The sequence below is a fragment of the Hypanus sabinus genome, chromosome 22 (assembly GCF_030144855.1).
Source record: "Hypanus sabinus isolate sHypSab1 chromosome 22, sHypSab1.hap1, whole genome shotgun sequence".
NCBI lineage: Eukaryota > Metazoa > Chordata > Chondrichthyes > Myliobatiformes > Dasyatidae > Hypanus > Hypanus sabinus.
In genome coordinates this window covers 42,725,854-42,745,472 of record NC_082727.1, presented here as the reverse complement: position 1 = coordinate 42,745,472, position 19,619 = coordinate 42,725,854, and the positions used below count along the sequence as shown (strand labels likewise).

The window sequence follows — 19,619 nt, the reverse complement described above, 5'->3', positions numbered from 1 at the left end:
AAATAATGATCATTTGGGAATGCATTAAGAACCTTGGGTTCATTTGATCAGTGCACAGGAGCCCAGCATAAATAGTGAAAATAGCGCACCACCTTCTATGTCAAGCATTTCTTACCCACACGTGTAGCTGAATCTGCCTCATCAGTGATTTCAGAACTGGAGAGGAACCAGATCATGACTCCTGGAGACTGCTTAGGAGAGAAATATGTAAGTGACAAACCAGTCTGCAGCAAATTCCTCTTGGACCATGACCTGTATTGAGAGAAAGCTGGATGTGGAATTATGAATTGTAACAAAATTATCTAGAAATAACTATTGTTGCAATATTGTCCGAATTGCCGCATTTCTGTTCTATGTCTTTATAAAGCCTTTCTCCTGTCCTTGAATGAGGACCTTGTTTTGAAATCTTAATGTAATACTCAATGGAAAGGGTATCCACTTTCAAAGTTTCCAAGAGAATTCTTGATTTCTCATAATGAATTAACTGTCCGAAGTGCATTGGCCACAATTGGAGCAGTTATGTGGAATTCCTACAATTGTGACAACTAAAGAGTGATAGAAGCTTAAAGATACCTATGTGTCAATGACCTGACGGGACAGTGAAGGACTGTAAATAAAACAATATGAATCCACAATTGTTTGCTGTTTATGAAAATACATTTATACTTGATACGCTTGTTAGTGTTTTTTTAATTTCCTGTGAATATATTAATGCTTTGTATTACAGAACCTTGAGCAACACCTGTTGATGGAAACAAAGAATTTCAGGAAAACCAGAATATTCTATCAGAAACTCCTACAACAGGAAAAAGGAAGCAAAGGTTAATCATACATTTTTGCATTAAATTATCACTGTTTTTTCTGTTTTGTTAAAGCCTACAAGGAAACTAGCCTAACATTAAAATTAGCATACAGGCAGTAAGGGTATTTCTGCTGTCTTTCAGCTGTGTAAAATGAAAAGAAGTACAAGAAATCCATTCCATCTACTCTATACCATGTACACCTTACAGGTATATTTCCACTTTTGTGCAAAGGAAATCTGAATTATATTTGAAGTAATGGAAGTAAGGAGATAGAGCACTACAGCACAGAAACAGTCCTTTGGCCCATCTAATCTGTGCTGAACTGTTATTCTGCCTAGACCCAGCAACCTGCACCTGGATCATAGCCCTCCATACCGCTCCCATCCACATATTTACCCAAACTCCTCTTAAATATTGAAATCAGATCCACATCCACCACGTCTGCTGGCAACTCATTCCACACTCTCACCACCCTCTGCGTGAAGAAGCTCCCCTTATACCCTTGAAATATTTCAACTTTTACCCTTAATCAATGACCTCTAGTTGTAGACTTGCCCAACCTAGTGGAAAATAAAATGGCTTGCATTTACCCTGTCTATACTTTTCATAATTTTGTATACCTGTATCAAATCTCCCTTCATTCTCCTGTGCTCCAGGGAATAAAGTCCTAATCTATTCAACATTTCTCTATAACTCAGGCCCTCAAGTCTCAACATGAAGAACCCTTTAAATCAATTTCCACGTAACAACAGTGGTCTCAGGTCTTACACGGAGCATTTGTAAAGTAGGCACGCTCGGTTATTTAAAGTCTACTTTTCACTGATGGGGTGAATAAATTTCCTTTTGAGAAGGTTCCCCGAAGTCCAAGAATTTTTCAATACCAGCCAAGCTGCGGCAATGTAGTGAAGGGCCTTTGCCATATATAGCGCAATAATGTGTGTCCATTTACAATGGATCCTTGTCCCCTGTGACGAGGCTGGTGGCTGAAATATCCGTGAGGGTGCCTGGAATTAAGGTAGCATTCAGCTTCTAGGACTATGACCTTGGCCTGAGTGGGTTGAGCTTCCACAAGTGTGAGACAGATTTCACTGGTCACTTTCTGGTGCTCATGAACAGATTAGGAATGTGACAAGCTCGTCACTACTAAAAATCTTTTGAGCAGCAGATGGTGCTGCTGCCTCACTGCTCCAGCTAACAAGGTTTGGAGCTGACCTGTGTTCTCTCTGTGACTGCATGGGTTTTCCCTCAGGTGCTCTGATTTCCTCCCACTTTTCCAAAGAAATGCAGGTTGATAGCGTATTTGAACACTTGACTGTCAAATACCCCTAGTTTGCATTAATTACATCAAAGTGAAATCAATGTGCATGGGGGAGAGAATAAACAGAGAGAATGAGATTCATGAGACTTCTCTGAGAGCCATCTTTGAATAAATAGATTATGGAATGATACAAATCTCAATATTAAGAGGAAATATTATACGTTTTCTGGTCTGGCTTCTCTTATCCAATGAAAAGATAATCTCCTGTCGATGCTTGGCCATGGTAGACAGCTCTCAAGCTGAAGGCCTCCATTCCCTCATGTCATCAAATGCAAATGATTTTGTCAACCAGCTGAGAAGGGTCTTCAAAAAATGGTATTTTCACTCCGGCCCATCACCGGCAAAGACTTCCACACCGTCGAGCTCAGTTACGAGGAGCGTTGCTACAGGAAAGCAGCTTCCATCATCAAGGACTCCCACCCTCCAGGACGTGCTTTCTTCTCACCACTACCATGAAGCAGGAGGTACAGAAGCCTCGTTCCCCTACAACGAGGTCAGCAACAGTTATTACCCTACACCCATCAGGCTCCTGAACCATCGTGGAGAACTTCACTCACCTCAACGCTGAGCTGATTCCACAACCTATGGACTCACTTTCAAGGACTCCACAACTCATGTCCTATGTATAATTTATTTACTTTCTTATTTATTATTGGGGTGGCTTGTCCTCTTTTGGACATTGGATGTTTGTCCAGCTTTGTTTAAATTCTAATGTATTTCTTTATTTCCTGTAAATGCTTAAAAGAAAATGAATCTCAAAGTAGTATAGAACATAGAATAGTACAGCACATTACAGGCCCTTCGGCCCACAATTTTGTGCCGACCCTCAAACCCTACCTCCCATATAACCCCCACCTTAAATTCCTCCATGTACCTGTCTAGTAGTCTCTTAAACTTCACTAGTGTATCTGCCTCCACCACTCGCCCAACCATTCTCTGAGTGAAAAACCTTCCTCTAATATCTCCCTTGAACTTCCCCCTATATGGTGACATATACGTACTTTAATAATAAATTTACCTTCAATTTTAAGAGCAGCATAAAAATACCTATATTATGTATCACCCCAAGATGTTTGACAGACAACTAGAGAAAGCATGCAGTTTATAATCATGCATCCATTAGCAGGATTTTCTTATGTAGTCTTGAGGAGAGGGCTTTGGCAAGGAAGTTTCTGGGAAGCACTTCACAGAGCAATTCAACGGATGCATACAGGAAACTGCACCCACAGTCATGGAGTCCATGGATAGAAACTAAGGTTGTGTTGCTAATAGTTGGCGCAGGGCAAGCTTAAGAGAATTTTTCACAAGCTGATTATTCCTGGGGTGAATGTAGCCATGAGAGATAAGAAACAGATGAAGGTCATAAGTTAGGGCATGGTAGGGAGGGAGAGTTTCTGATGCAGGAGTGAATAAGTAGAGAGGCCCAAGAGAAAGCCATTAATTAAATAACTTAAAGGGGGTATATATTTAAGGCAGAAGTTTCTTGATCAGTCAGGGTATCAAAGGATATTGCAAGAAGGCAGGTGTATGGGGTTGGGTGGGATCCGGGATCAACAATGATGGAATGATGATGCAGTCTCGATGGGCTGAATGGCCTAATTCTGCTCCAATGTCTTATGGTCTATGGTCTTATGGGGCTTAGCTGAATCAGCTTTGCAGTGCTTGGGCCTGCCTGCTCAGGGAATTCCCTTTTATTTTATGCAATTTCAGGGCAAACCTGGTCAGGTTGTGTGGGAATGACAAGTATGTGTGCAGATTTCTCCTTCTTTCTCATGAAACAAGTATTCTAAGAGTCATTATAACTGCTTCTCCATAAGAAGTCTGATTCACAATAGGAAATGCGTGGTTGAACTTTCATACACACAGACCTGAAAAGAATATCTTATATGAGTAGATTTCTAAGCATAAATTCAGCCTGAAATTCAATTCAATTCAATTTTGCCATTTAAACATATATGAATACTCATGAATACAGTCAAATGGGACAGTGTTACTATGGGGTCAAGGTGGAAAGACATATTACCAACAGTCACATACAGTAAGCACACACCAAGGTCACAATCACCTAATAAGAGTCCTGAGGCCACCTCCCGCCACAACTTGATACAACAAAGCCAACAAACCCACATAGAATACCAGTAAAAATACGACAACACAGAACGTGTATATATATACACATAGAGTCCAGACCCACCCAGCCAGCCAATATCATCTGTTGACCTGCTCCTAACGCTCGCTAGGCAGCCCTGTGGCTTTGAGGCCCAGTCTTCACGTATACAGTACAAAACACAACCAAGCAAATATACATGTATGTAGCTCAGACCCTTCAGTCCATTTTAAGTCTTCTGTCGCCACAGTGGCACTATGCCACCCCCAGTAGAGCAGGATGACTCGGACGCCTCTCCTTCGGCGGCTGAAAAGCAAGTGACCCCACAGCTTGAGGCCCAAGTCCACTGAGTGCCACTAAAAAATCTGCAGTCCACCATATACAGATGGGGGCAATTCAGGATTCAAATCAATTATGTCTTCTACCTATTGAACACAGAAGGGTTACTTTACCTATGTCATCCCTTGTGAAAAGTAGTTCAGGATCTGCCAGTTTCGTACATCATGTCCTTATGCGATTACTTGCACACTAAAGCCTAATCAATTTTGAAGACTCTAATATCATATCATTCTTGCTCCCAGAAAAGACCCTCTGCAAGTAATTTTTAATAGCTTAATTTATGGTTACATAGATTAAACCAATTCAATATCACCTGAGATTTGCAATGGTTTTCTATTGTCTATTAGTGAGTTGCTATTTGCAGCTTCTATACAGGTTGCATGATAGTTCTTGAATTTGCTGACATTTTCCAACTTGCCAGTCCATTCAGCAGGTCCTTTAACCAAACTCAGGCAAAATATTGTTCTCCCAGGAAGTTTGTAATGTCCTTCACAGTCAATCATCTACTGTTGTACTCCAGACTCAATCTGAGTCCTCGTTTCAGTTTACGCTGCACTGCTATGTCACTGCAAAATGGAAAATCACAGACTGAACCAGAAGTGACAGTATAAGGACACTCTTAACCAGTACCACCTAAGTTTAAGTTATCTGAAGTGGGAGAAGACCAAGTCAAAAATTTTCTTGAGTCTTTAGTTGAAGTATTTGAGTTTAGGCTCTATTTTCATAATGCATTTTTACTTGTTAATTTAAAGGGACTGATGCAAAGGTGATGTTGCCCAAATTGAAGCAAGAACTTCAAGAGGTAAAAGCGAAGGTGGAACTACTTGATCAGGAGAAGAAATATCTTGAGGTATTTTAAATGCTAAAACTATTAAAGAACAACTGTTAAGTTTTATAGCAATGTTATTAGTTAAAGATTGATGATATACAGTATATTTTCTATTATTGTTAAAGTTAATACTATTTTAGATTACACATCTGTACTTTATCTGAAACATTTTGTATTCCTTTATTTACATCAGAATCCACAAAACTCTATTCACACCCTTAACTAAGCAAATATATGTTTGTAACATGATGTTTGATCATCTTAATTAAGAAAGGAGATGTTAATTAAAATAATTTGGTTGAACAGTGTTAATTTAAGAAAAGTAATTTCTGCCGCTAGATCACATACAAAATGCTGGAGGAACTCAGCAGGCCAGGCAGCATCTACGGAAAGAGTACAGTCGACATCTCGGCCCAAAACATCAGCTGTACTCTTTTCCATAGATACTGCCTGGCCTGCTGAGTTCCTCCAGCATTTTGTGTGTGTTGCTTGGATTTCCAGCTTCTATAGATTTGATCTTGTTTCTGCCACTAGATCATTCTCTTTTCATGAAAAATAGGAGAAAAGCCATTTTCCCTTCATACTATTTGGTTGAATGTGATTTTGAAAGATGATTTCACCAACAACATGAAAGAACAACCATTCAGTCAAACTGAATAAGCATTCCCAATCAATGTCCCTTCCCAAGGCCTGCATTCACAAGTTCAAAGTTCAAAGTAAATTTATTATCAAAGTATGCATGCGGTACCATATACTTCCTTGAGGTTTATTTTCTTGCAGGCATTTACAGGGAAAAAGAAATATAATAGAATTTTACAGAAAAGCTATACATAAGCAAAGACAACTAATGTGCAAAAGAAGACAGATGGTAAATAAAAATAATACTGAGACCGTTAGTTGTCAGACATGAAAAGAGAGAATGTTAAGATCTCGGATCGTGATCTTTCACACCTCTAGTAATCTCCTTTTAACCATTTTTGCCAAGGTGAAAATCTCTACCCTCACTACATCTAACTTTGTAGCAACTGCTTCTTGTAGTAAATCTTTTCCACGCCCTCTGTGGAACTTCTATATTCCTTTTAAAATGACCAGAAAGGAATTCAGTACTCCATTTCAGGTGGTAAAATATAAACCTTAAATATTCTGCACCCATCTTATGGTTAAAACCAACTAACTATTTAGTTGTGCTGACAAAAACAACCAAATATTTCAGATACAGTACACACCTCAAAAGTGCAATTTGACGTCAGAGAAATGTATACAATATTCATCCTGAAATGGTTTTTCTTCGCAAAACATCCATGAAAACAGGGAAGTGCCCCAAAGAATGAACGACAGTTAAATATGAGAACCCCAAAGTCCCCCCCCCCCCCACAGCTGGAAAATTATCTGTAGTAATTTTCCAATAACACCTTTTTATTCTGGCATTTTCCTCCTTCCTTCCTTGGTCCTGAAGAAGGGTCTCGGCCCAAAATGTCAACTCTTTTCCATTGATGCTGCCGGATCTGCTGAGTTCGAACTTCCAGCATCTGCGGACTTTCTCATGTTTGGAATCTACTTTATTATTGTTTTGCGAATATTATAGCCCTGTGGACAATCAAAAATAATAAACTCTTCCTGTTCCCTCATCTTGTCCACTCCGAACCCTTGGTTCCCTCAAGGCAAGTTGGGATGGTTCACTATTTCTGGCTTTGCGGGTTATAAATTGTTTCTACTGAGTGAACACTCACAGTTGCCCAGCTTATTAATGTTGGTATATTCATCATAACTCTAATCTTTCTGATGGTAAGGGTACTACAGTCCTTGTTCTGGTATGTAACAGCAGTAGGATATGCAACTTGATCTGAAGCCAGGCCTTCACCAACAAATTGCTGACTGACTAGGATGTTTATTTAAAGTGACCATGTTGGTCATTGAAATTAAATTTGGAGGCTGCTGGCTAGGCACAGGATTGGTGTTGGTGAATTAGAAAATAGTGTATAACACTCTCAGTAATTTCAGAGATGGGAGGTCAGCAGAATGAGAGGGCAGTACAGTATTTTCTTTACTGGTCCACCACAACGTTTCTATTTTTCTTGGCCCAGCAAAGGCAGGGAATATATTTTTGATATTCTGCCTCTTCAGGGAAGTATTTTACTTGGTTTTAACTTCTACATTCCCTCAAAGGAAATTAAAATTATGCTCATTGGATTTTGCCTCATTTTTAATGTTTTTTCATTATTTAAGCAGTTTTTTGCCTCAAGTCATGTTATTATTGTTAAAATATTCAAGCTAGTATGTTCTTGGTGTTATTTTTGGTCTCCGTAGGTTTTGCAGATGGAGCTGTGGGGTTTGGATCCCTTTCTGCTTCATTCACTGGTCAGCTCTCCACTCCAGTGGGTGGCGCTAGACCTCCAGTCCAGCAACAGCATTTCCTTTCTCACCTTTCATGCTCCAGGAGGGGATCTGAGCTGCAGCGAGAACAAGACACAAATACTTCAAGCAGGCACATCAGCGGGTTTGATGGCTTACCTGTACAGCAGGTAAATGGCACAGAGCAAGGAATGTTACTGAGTGCTAGATAAAACGGGAGAATATGCTTCTGTATGGAAATCTTTATGACCCCAGTACTTTCCAAAATGATCCACAGGCAGCAACCTTAATTTTGTTTAAAATCACCTAATGTTTTGATTGCAGTGGGATTTCCTTGTTCATTCTGTTCAATGAAAACTGCACTGCTGCATTTCTGTGGCCGCACAATGAGACCTTTAAGTGCTACAGCAGCATCTGACCGCCTGAAGCCGCTCGAAGGGTTAATGACCTTTCATCAGTATCCAGGTGGAGAACATTTCTCTTGCACTGTATTTGCAGTTCTTTACGCTTGTGAGGGCAAATCCGGAGAGAGATGTTCTCCCCTATAGAAGCATGTCACACAACTTTCTCGTTTCCCACGGCTTGCAATATGCTATCCATTTATGCAGAACCTTTAATCTAGTGAATGTTCTAGATATGCCACTGAACATCGACATAAACCAAATGGAAGTAATCAGGGAAATGGCCAGATATATGTTCCAAAGAATATACTGTGAAGAAATGGTTAAACTGAGGGGAAAAAAAAGACAGAAGGTGTCAGGGAGAAGCTCCTATGAATAAGACCTGGCCATGTTGGTGTTGAATATGTAGATGGACCAAGTAAAATACAGGTCTTCCCTGGCTTATGAATGAGCATTTTATCTACAGGCTTTACATACAAACAAACTTTTGGGAGACAAGCAGTATGATTTGCCAGCTGCTACAGGGCTGCAGGCATCCTCTGCCAGGTGAGAATTCAGTCTGCAGTTGCATTTCAGACTTGTGAACGGTTCAGGTTATGAACAGTCAATAGGAACACAGGTCTGTTGTAAACTGGGGATGAACTTGGGATGTAAGACGTGTTATAGAAGTAGTATTGAGTAAAACCTGAGAGAGATTTGCAATCAAGAAGGAATATTTTGAATTCAAGACAATGCCCGACAAGGGCAAGTGTGACAATATTCCACAATGTTATTGCCAGAACATGCAGGACAGGTGATAATGTATTATAATTGTAATCATATAAATTTACTTACAGTTTAGAAGCAAAAAGAATTGAGCTACCAGAGAGATGAGGTTTAAGAGAGAAACTGGTTTTGCTGTGAATTCACTGAATCTGCCTGCAATTTCCAATCTCATCTTTCAAGTTTTGTCTCATCAAACTCACTTTGATTAGCTTCAGGTTTTGATCTTGAATTGTCTTTCCACACTCTTGGCGTTACCATTACCTGACAAATGAAAAAAGGCAGGCCAGAATTAGGCGGAGGAGACTGTTGGTGATGTCAGCCCAGGCAAAGCTAATTTGATGCCAGTTCTGCCAAATTATGCTGCGCAATGCCTTCACCAATGACTGTACTGTACTTCTGAATATTATCTTAGAAAACATATCCATGACATTTCCTATTTACCCTCTTATTGTGGTTGATCATCTCAGTGTCCTTTTGGCAATAAAAACATAGTTTACCCCTAGTTCTTAAAAGAACATGTAGCAATGATTTGATCATTATTTTTTGCAAATTATTCTTTGCTAATATCTCTGTCAGCCTTTCCTGGTACCTTAAGCATATGTAGCTGCAGCTTAACTAGAGAAGGCTGTAGATAAGGGGTTCCCAACCTCGGGTTCTTGGTTACTGTTGACCCACGACTGTACTGCAACACACAGCTCGAACCATATCATCAAGTTCGCTAATGACACCACCGTGGTGAGTCTCATCAGCAAGAACGACGAGTCAGCTTACAGAGAGGAGGTGTAGCAGCTAACGGACTGGTGCAGAGCCAACAACCTCTTAATGTGAACAAAACAAAAGAGATGGTTGTTGACTTCAGGAGGGCACGGACCACTCCCCATTGACGGCTCCTCGGTGGAGATCGTAAAGAGCACCAAATTTCTTGGTGTTCACCTGACTGAGAATCTCACCTGGTCCCTCAACACCAGCTCCATAGCAAAGAAAGCCCAGCAGCATCTCTACTTTCTGCGAAGGCTGAGAAAGTCCATCTCCTGCCCCCCATCCTCATCACATTCTACAGGGGTTGTATTGAGAGCATCCTGAGCAGCTGCGTCACTGCCTGGCTCGGAAATTGCACCATCTTGGATCGCAAGATCCTGCAGCGGATAGTGAGGTCAGCTGAGAAGATCATTGGGGTCCCTCTTCCTGCCATCACGGACATTTACACTACACACTGCATCCACAAAGGAAACAGTATTATGAAGGACCCCATGCACCTCTCATACAATCTCTTCGCCGTCCTGCCGTCTGGGAAAAGGCTCCAAAGCATTCGGGCTCTCACGACCAGACTATATAACAGTTTCTTCCCCCAAGCTATCAGACTCCTCAATACCCGAAGCCTGGACTGACACCTTGCCCTACTGTCCTGTTTATTATTTATTGTAATGCCGCTACTGTTTTTGTGCACTTTATGCAGTCCAGTGTAGGTCTGTAATCTAGTATAGCTTTCTCTGTGTTTTATTTTTATTACGTAGTTCAGTCTAATTTTTTGTACTGTGTCATGTAAACCATGGTCCTGAAAAACATTGTCTCATTTTTACTATGCACTGTACCAGCAGTTATGGTTGAAATGACAATAAAAGTTGACTTGACTTGTTATTGGTTGATGCCTTTAAAAAGGTTGGAAACTCCTGCTGTAGATGGTTTTGTGTGTATATCTTGAAGATCAGGATTAGACTGTATTGCCATCCTATGAGATCTAGGCTGTAGTGTGGGCATTGGCCAAATCATAGATCAGCGTCAACATTCTGAGAGGGGATAGGAATTTTGTGTTTCATGGGCAGGGTTGTGCAGGTTAGGACCAGACTGCTCATGATCCATTACATTTCCTGCAGGCTTTGATACAAACTAGTTTTCTGGGCATAATTGGGCAATACATTAAAAAGAACTTCCAAATTACAAGGTTGTTTCTCAGGCAGATGGGATAATTGAGAAATGGAGGGGACAAGTGATGGTATCTAAATTTATAGTTAACTCTATACATGTCTTTTATTTTGCCTTACTGTTGTAGCTCCAGTCAGCTGGAGTCATAAAAAGTCATAAAAATGAGAATATTAACATTGTGCTTATTTTTACAGTAATGCTGTAATAGGAGGATATGTTCAGCAATTCTTTTATACCTTCCGTTACTTCACATCACCCTGTGAATTCCTCCAGTTTCTGAAAGATAGATTCAACAGTGTCCCTGATATCAGGTATTGATAAGGACCACAACAGTGGTCCTTTCTAAATCTAAATCTAAAGCTTTCTAGTTTGTGTCTTTTGGCTGTTGTAAAGGGTGTTTTACATTATCAGATTGAGTGAGGCCATCTGGGTTGCATGAAATTAATCAATCCAACAAAATATCTCACGAAACCTCTTACATTCTTTTTCATTTTTGGTATGAAGTGAAAATTAAAATATAATTCATTTCTAAACTGAATCTGCTACTTAATTCTTATTTAGTAGAATTACAAGGAAAATAATTTTCAGTTATTAAACTAGAATTGCTGGGGGGCAGGAACCGAACTGAAGAGATGGAGGAAGGGGCGGTTATCTCACAAATAGAGAAAGCTTGTAGTCAGTTTGAGAGGGAGGATAGGCAGGTGATAGAGGAGGGACGCACTCAGACTGATGGTTTGAGATGTGTCTATTTTAATGCAAGGAGTATCATGAACAAAGCGGATGAGTTCAGAGCATGGATCAGTACTTGGAGCTATGATGATGTGCCCATTACAGACACTTGGATGTGCCAGGCTTAGGTGTTTCAGAAAGGACAGGGAGGGAGGCAAAAGAGGTGGGGGCATGGCACTGCTGATCAGAGAAAGTGTCACACTGCAGAAAAGAAGGAAGTCATGGGCTGTCAGAGGTTACAATGAGACATCAATTGGATGCAGAACTGGGCTGAGAGGTGGTAGATGAAGTTCAACCCAATTAAGTGTGAGGTGGTTCATTTTGGTAGGTCAAGTATGATGGCAAAATATAGTATTAATGGTAAGACTCTTGGCAGTGTGGGAGATCTGAGGGATCTTGGGGTCCGAGTCCATAGGACACTCAAAGCTGCTGCGTAGGTTGACTCTGTGCTTAAGAAGGCATATGGTACACTGGCCTTCATCAGCCATGGGATTGAGTTCAAGAGCTGTGGGGTAATGTTACAGCTATATAGGACCCTGGTCAGGCCCCACTTGGAGTACTGTACTCAGTTCTGGTCATCTCACTACAGGAAGAATGTGGAAACCATAGAAAGGGTGCAGAGGAGATTTACAAAGATGTTGCCTGGATTGGCGAGCATGCCTAATGAGAATAGATTGAATGAAATTGGCCTTTTCTCCTTGGAATGACGGAGAATGAGAGGTGACCTAATAGAGGTGTATAAGATGATGAGAGGCATTGATCGTGTGGATAGTCAGAGGCTTTTTCCCAGGGCTGAAACGACTAAAGTGAAAGGACACAGTTTTAAGGTGCTTGAAAGTAGGTACAGAGGAGATCTCAGGGGTCCGTTTTTTACTCAGAGAGTGGTGAGTGCGTGGAATGGGCTGCCAGCGACAGTGTTGGAGGCGGATACGATAGGGTCTTTTAAGAGACTCCTGGATAGGTACATGGAGCTTAGAAAAATAGAGGACTATGGGTACCCCAACGTAATTTCTAAAATAAGTACATGTTCAGCACAGCATTATGGGCCAAAGGGCCTGTATCATGTTGTAGGTTTTTCTATGTTTACTGATTTCTGCAACAGAGTTATGGAGTCTCACAGCATGGAAAGAGACCCTTTGATTCAGCAAGTTCATGTTGACTTTCCAGCACATATGCTGATTCTGCACTATCCTGACATTCACATCAGCTACAAAGGTACGGAGATGAATGCATGGTTGAGGAGTTGGTGCAGAGAGCAATAATTTAAGTTCTTGGATCACTGGGATTTATTCTGACAATGGGATGATCTGTAGGAGAGAGAGAGGTTGCACCTGAACTGGAGGAGGGCCAATTTCCTGACAGGGAGAATTGCTGGTGTTGCTTTGGAGGGTTTAAACTTGATCGCAGGGTGCGAAGCTCTGAGGAGAAGAGTGGCTGATGAGAAATTCAGATAATGCTGTAGCAAGTGAGAGAAATCAGTCATCATGTTACACAGGAGTACAGTAAATGGAAATGGGAGAGATTTTTACTAAATAGTTTTTACTGTGAAGATCAAGGTAGAAACAAAAGAAATGGGGGAAATGAGCGGTGTTGTGTTGGAGCATTTCCGAATAGGCAAGCAGAAGCTATTGGAGACCTTAAAGTACATTGGGGTGGATAAATCTCCAGGGTGTGTCTCCATGCATTCATGGACCTTGTCAGTAGCTAGAGCAGAGTTGCAAGGGCATTTGAGCGAGTTTTGATTCATCTCTGACCACAAGTGAGGTTCTGGAGGACTGGAGAGAAGTGAATTGTTTAAAAGAGGATAGCAGAAGGAAGCAGGCATGAGTCTGACATTAACTATAGGTAAATTGTTGGAGGAGATTCCGAAAGACAGGGTTTCCTAAGATATGTAGTGGCAAGGTCTGATTCATTACAGTTAGCACAGTTTGTCAATGGGAAGTCATGCTGGACAAATCTTTTGGAGTTTTCCAAGGAGCTATATGCTATGCATGAACTTCATTAAGGCTCTTGACAAGGTTCCATATGTAAGGCTGGCCCAAAAAGTTAAAGAAGAAGGCACCTGACATGTGTTGTCATTCAAAATTGCCTAGGTGAAAGGAGGCAAAATATTGTTGTGGATGGATAATTTTCTGACTGGGAATCCAGAACAAATGTAGCACAGGGATCAGTGCTGGGACCTCAACTCCTTCATGTTGATCAAGGTGCCTACCTGAGTTAGTTTCATTTATCTGCATTTGACCCATGTTTCCTTGCTGTAAAGAACATGGAACAGTACAGAACTGGACAGGCCATTTGCCCTGCAATATTGATGCTAGTTTACAGTAAGATTGGAATAATATGGATGATTCTGTGTATTATCCATATCTTTCTAATTCCTTCGTATTCATTTGTCCAACTAAAAGCCTCTTAAGCTCCACCAAACTGCCAGCTTTCACAACTACCCCTGGTTACCTATTCCAATCACCTACCTCTCTGTGTAAAATAAAAAACTGCCACTTGTGCCAGCTTTTAAACCCCCCCCCCCCCCCACCTTAAAACCATGTTCTCTGTTGTTTGGCATTTCTACCCTAGGGAAAAGATTCTGGCTGTCCCTCAAAAAATTTTATAGCCTATTATGTCTCCACTCAGCCTTCAACATTCTAGGGAAAATCACACTGTCCACTACACAAGTAATCTTGGTGCCATCCACAAAATTGCTAATCCATCCCACTGCATTTTCATCCAAGTGACAAACAACAGAGGTCCCAGCACTGATCCCTGTGGAACACCACTGGTTACAGACCTCTAGCTGGAATAACAGTCTTGAAACCTCCTCTCAGTCTTTTGTGGGAAGCCAGTTCTGAATCCAGACTTGCAAGATTCCAATCATCTTATCAAATGCTGTTACTAAAGTGCATTCATTCTATTGCAGGGGTTCCCAACTTGGGCTCCATGGACCCCTTGCTTAATGGTATTGGTCCATGGCATAAAAAAGGTTGGCAACCCTGATCTATTGTCTTATCTTCATCAAGCTCTTTTGACACCTCCTCAAAAACCTCAATCAAATACATCGGGCATGATCTTCCCACACAAAGTAATGCTGACTGTCCCTAAAAATGACATGCCTTTCAAATTCCCTTACTTTACCATCCTTGTCTTTACTGTTACTGGAACATGATAATCTTGAATTCTGATCAGCTGGTCTTTAAATAACTCCCACATGTCAGGTGTGGACTTGTCCACCAGCAGCTGTTCCCAATTATCATCCCTTAGCTCTTATTCTTTCATAATTTGCCTCCCCCTATTTAGTATTCCATAAGATCTAAATTTAATCTTACTCATAATTATCTTAAAGATAATGGGTGCAGTCACTACTCCCAAAATTTTCAACCACTTATCAGATCTGTCATTGGGTCGGCTGATTTCCCAAAACCAGGGCAAATCTCCTCATGAAACATAATGTTTCAAGAACCCCTCCAGGGTGTAATGAAGAAATCCTGCCCCATCCAAGCCTCTGGTGTTGAAGAGGTTTCATTCAATACTAGAGAAGTTAAAGTCCTCCACTATATGTCCAAATGAATTTTAAGCATTGTAATTGTACTCACATCTATCTTCCTTGGTGGAATGGAGGGGGCATGATTAGCAGATTGGCAGATGATGTGAACATTGATAGAGTCGTAGATTGAGAGGAATGTTGCCTTGGGAATATCTGCAGTAAGCTGCTAGTGGAGGCAACACAATTAAAATGTTTAAAGATATTAGAGCTGGTACTTGGATAGAAAAGACAAGGAAGTGTACAGGCAAATGGGATTACTGTAGATGGGCATCGCGGTAGACAGCGTGGACTAAATGGGCTAAAAAAGCCCATTATTGTGCTGAACATTACTAAGATTCTAAGGAATAGCTTTGACAACCTTACAAATGAAAAAACACTAAATATACAGTATATTTAACTGTTTTTCTGGTTCAGAGAGAATCACTTTTATCAGATTATATTTCTTGTTATATATAGTACTCCGTCCTATTTGTTACGTCTTTGTGGCTTTGCATTCCTCACCGCAACAGTCACAATGGCATAAGAAGCTAGAACTCAGAATTAGGTAACATCCAATTAGACCCTTTATTATTTTAAAGCAATATTTCTGTCTATGTAAAGATAAACTAAATTATTTTCTAATTCCAGTCCAACAGAGAAAATGTCACCTGAATGCATTAAAGTGCACAATCGAAGTCTCGATCTACTGCAGGCTTGGATTGAAGAATGTTACAGTGTGGATATTTCACAGGATCCTGTTATTCTACACAAGTTGGAAACTTTTATTTCCAGAAAGGTAATCTGAATCTATATGGATATAAAAATGTTAATACTTAAAAGGTCTTCATTAATAAATAATCACCAATGAAAGATCATTTCTAATTGATACAATGCAAGTTCAGTGAACGATAATACAGATGCATTTGGTGATAGTGTGTGGAAGTTAGTGCTCAGTTTGGCTTTAGTGTTTAATACAAGGTTACAAAAGGGCAATTCTCACAGTCAGATGTTATGTAGGTTACACTTGCTTGCTATTTATTGCATTCAGACAGATTATTGTTCAGAAAAAGTAACTTCAATTTTCTGCTGCATTAAATTTATAAGATAGGGTAATTAGGATTACTACATTTAGCAAAAATGGGTCCTCAAACAAAAAAAATGCATTTTCTGGCAGAACCAGTTACAGGTGAAAGCAGGGAAAATACTTGCAATTCCATTCTATCCAGTCTAGTCCCATTCATACAGAACACTTGTATGTTGCCCAGGTTTGGAAGAAAGGGTTAGATTCAAGATGATCCAGTTGGTAAGTTACATTGGTTTCGTGGATGGGGAAGAAGGATTGGCCTGGGCTGTAGTCTTAGGGACAGAACCCAGAGAGAGAAGAATCACAACCAGGGATGAGAGTGGAGGAGTCTCCAGTTTAATGGACAGTGCTGAACCAAGGGCTGGGGAGGAGGGATTTCAATGGAGACATTTGCACAGAAGTACTCAGTCCAATTTTCTAAGTGATGCACATCCCATAAGAGAGAGTCCAGGGTCAGTGGGGAGAGTGCACTGTTGGGGGAGGAGAGGTGGTTGTGGGGACTTTTATTTATTCATGTTTAAAATCTGATACCAGTCCTCTAGTACGGGAGACGTGATAACGTTTGGAATATTAAAGCTCTCCCAGCATTCCTAGTTTACAGAGCATATTTAGAGTTATCAATGAAGATATTGATGAAGTTATCAACGTTATTTGATTTAACCCCCCTTGTCAAGCTCTGGTGCAGTCAGTACAAGGACATTGGGAACTGCATTCTCAACATAATTACCAGGGTCTACTGTACGATCTTTGTTGTATATGGTTGTACCATGGCTTCCATGAAAAGATACCTTTTTCACCCAGACCCACTTCCCATGAATTCTAGTTGCAACGTTGTAGCAACTGTCCAGTCACCTGCCATTCATAAAAATAAGGGATGGTTTTTAACAAATCAATCAGGATGTACCGTAACATTTTTAAAAGGGTAATATTTCACCATTTCACTTTTATTTTAGGAACAAATTCATCCAATTAGGCAAAGACTGAGTGCAACATTTATAACTGCACCAAATGAAGGTGAAATTCAGTTTCCAAACAAATATTAATTACACTGAACAACAAAGATTTTGCTTCCTCAATACTTTTGCATGTATCTTATGGATTTTGGACTGCTGTTTGTGAAAATCACCATGAAACGTTCCTGTCACACACCATTTTTTGAAGTCACCTATATTTGTTATTTCAGTTCATAATTCAAGTCAGAATAACTAATGCCAAGATTAAGGAAGGCATTTTTCTTGGTTCACAAATCAAACATATCATCAATGACAAAGAACTTCAGTGGGACCGGAGAAAATTGCATGGAAGGCATTCAAGGATGTTGTTGAATATTTTCCTGGCAACTACAGAGCACCAAGCTACATGGAGCTGGTTGACAACATCCTTCCAGTGTACTAAAACCATAAAGTGCAACATGTCACTAAAGTTTCATTTTCTGCATTCCCAGTTATACTTCTTTCCTGCAAATCTTGGCACTGTCAGTGATGAGCATGGTGAAAGGTTTCACCGGGATATTGTGGTCATGGAGAACGAGCATCAGGTCAACTGGTATCCATCAAAACTGGCTGGTTATAGTTGGACACTTAAGCGAGAAGCTGCAGACCCTGAGTACAAATGAAAATCATTAACAAAACATTTTTAGCTTAATTGAACAAAAAAAAATTCTGAGGAAGCAACACTTACAAAAAAATTGTTGTCCAGTGTTACTCTATATTTTTGTTTCAACAGAGCCAAGCACAAATATAATTCATAAAGTGTGAGCAGTAAGATAGCAATGCAAGTCATTTAACAAGTTATACATTTAGTAATAATTAATAAATGATGTACAGATAAGTTGAATGTGTATCCAATTTAAGACTTTAAAAATTGTGAATAATTATGCAAAATAATGCATTAACAACAAAAGTGATACTCCTGAATATTACCTTCATCTGTGAGTCTTTTTTTTTTTTGCTAGGTGATTCCATGTGACAGCCGGGGCCAATACTTAACTAATTTACTTCAAAACCTCTCCAATGGTAAAATGGCCCATAAGCTGTCTTATTCCAGCTTCAATTTTGAGGATATAACGAATGAAGAAGACAATGATTCTGTTTACTCAGTTTCCATAAAATGTTCAGATGAAGATATTTGCAGAAAGGTATGGTGTTGCCTTTTTAGGCTAACAAAATTAATCTTAAGATAATAAACACAAGGGATTCTGCAGATACTGGTTATCCAGAGTAATACACACAAAAATGCTGGAGGATCTCAGCAGGTCAAGCTGCATCTATGGAGAGGAACAAACAGTCGACATTTTGGGCCCAGACCTTTCATCAGAACATGGAAGGAAAGTGGAAGAAGACAGAATAAGAAGGTGGGAGAGGATGGGAACATGGGAGAAAAGGAAGATGGAGGGGCACCAGAAAAAGGTGGTAGATACTTCCTTTTCCAGTCATGATGAAGGGTTACAGCCCAAAGGGTTGACTGTTTGTTTGTCTCCATAAATGCGGCCCAAACTGCTGAGTTCCTCCAGCATTTTGTGTACGCTGCTATCAATAATGAAATATTAGCTTTACCTGCACAATGTGCATAGAAACTGGCCAGCACCTGCAAAGGTGTACTAACCCCTCAATCCACAGGAGTTCAGTGAAGGTTTTCTTTGGGTTCTTAGGTGGAAGCTGGTGAACAGGCCTTACAAACCCACGTCTTTTCTACACAAAGGATGCTGGGGAAGCCCATGGCTGAAGTGTGTCAGGGGAGTAGTTGGGGAGGGAAATCTGGTCTGAGTGGGATGTTGATGATCAGAGAAGAATATTGGGTCAGTCAATTAAGAGTGATGTTGGGGAACATAGCACATAGAAACTTACAGCACATTACAGGCCCTTTGGCCCACAATGTTGTGCCAACCATGTAACCTACTCTGGAGACTGCCTAGAATTTCCCTAACGCGTAGCCCTCTATTTTACTATGCTCCCTGTAGCTTTCTAAGAGGCCCTTAAAAGAGCCTATTGTACCCGCTTCCACCACAGCTGCTGGCAGTGCATTCCATGCACCCACCACTCTCTATGTGAAAAACTTACCCCTGACAGCCTCTCGATACCTATTTCCAACAACCTTAAAGAACTATGCCCCATCATGTTAGCCATTTCAGCCCTGGGAAAAAGCCTTTGGGTTTCCACAAGATCAATGCCCCTCATCATCTTATACACCTATCAGGTCACCTCTCATCATCACTTCAGGGAGAATAGGCCAAATATTCGCAGCCTGCTCTCATAAGGCATGCTCCCCAATCCAGGCAACATCCTTGTAAATCTCCTCTGCACTCTCTCTGTAGTATCCACATCCTTACTGTAGTGAGGTGACCAGAACTGAGCACAGCACTCCAAGTGGGGTCTGACCAGGGTCCTATATAGTTGTAACATTACCTCATGGCTCTTGAACTCAATCCCATGGTTGATGAAAGCCAACACAAC

At 40.6% G+C, this 19,619-nt stretch overlaps 1 protein-coding gene across 5 annotated transcripts in view; it reads left to right on the top strand.

The window, feature by feature from the left end:
* Positions 1 to 19,619, top strand: part of LOC132379566 (kinase non-catalytic C-lobe domain-containing protein 1) — a 154,117-nt gene that overhangs the window by 112,145 nt on the left and 22,353 nt on the right. For all 5 annotated transcript variants that reach the window (XM_059947624.1, XM_059947627.1, XM_059947626.1 and 2 more), the window contains 6 exons: positions 728 to 821; positions 5,320 to 5,417; positions 7,704 to 7,918; positions 11,032 to 11,148; positions 15,732 to 15,879; positions 18,122 to 18,304. In XM_059947624.1, coding sequence (XP_059803607.1) covers positions 728 to 821; positions 5,320 to 5,417; positions 7,704 to 7,918; positions 11,032 to 11,148; positions 15,732 to 15,879; positions 18,122 to 18,304 — 855 coding nt within the window. The remainder of the gene's footprint in view (positions 1 to 727; positions 822 to 5,319; positions 5,418 to 7,703; positions 7,919 to 11,031; positions 11,149 to 15,731; positions 15,880 to 18,121; positions 18,305 to 19,619) is intronic.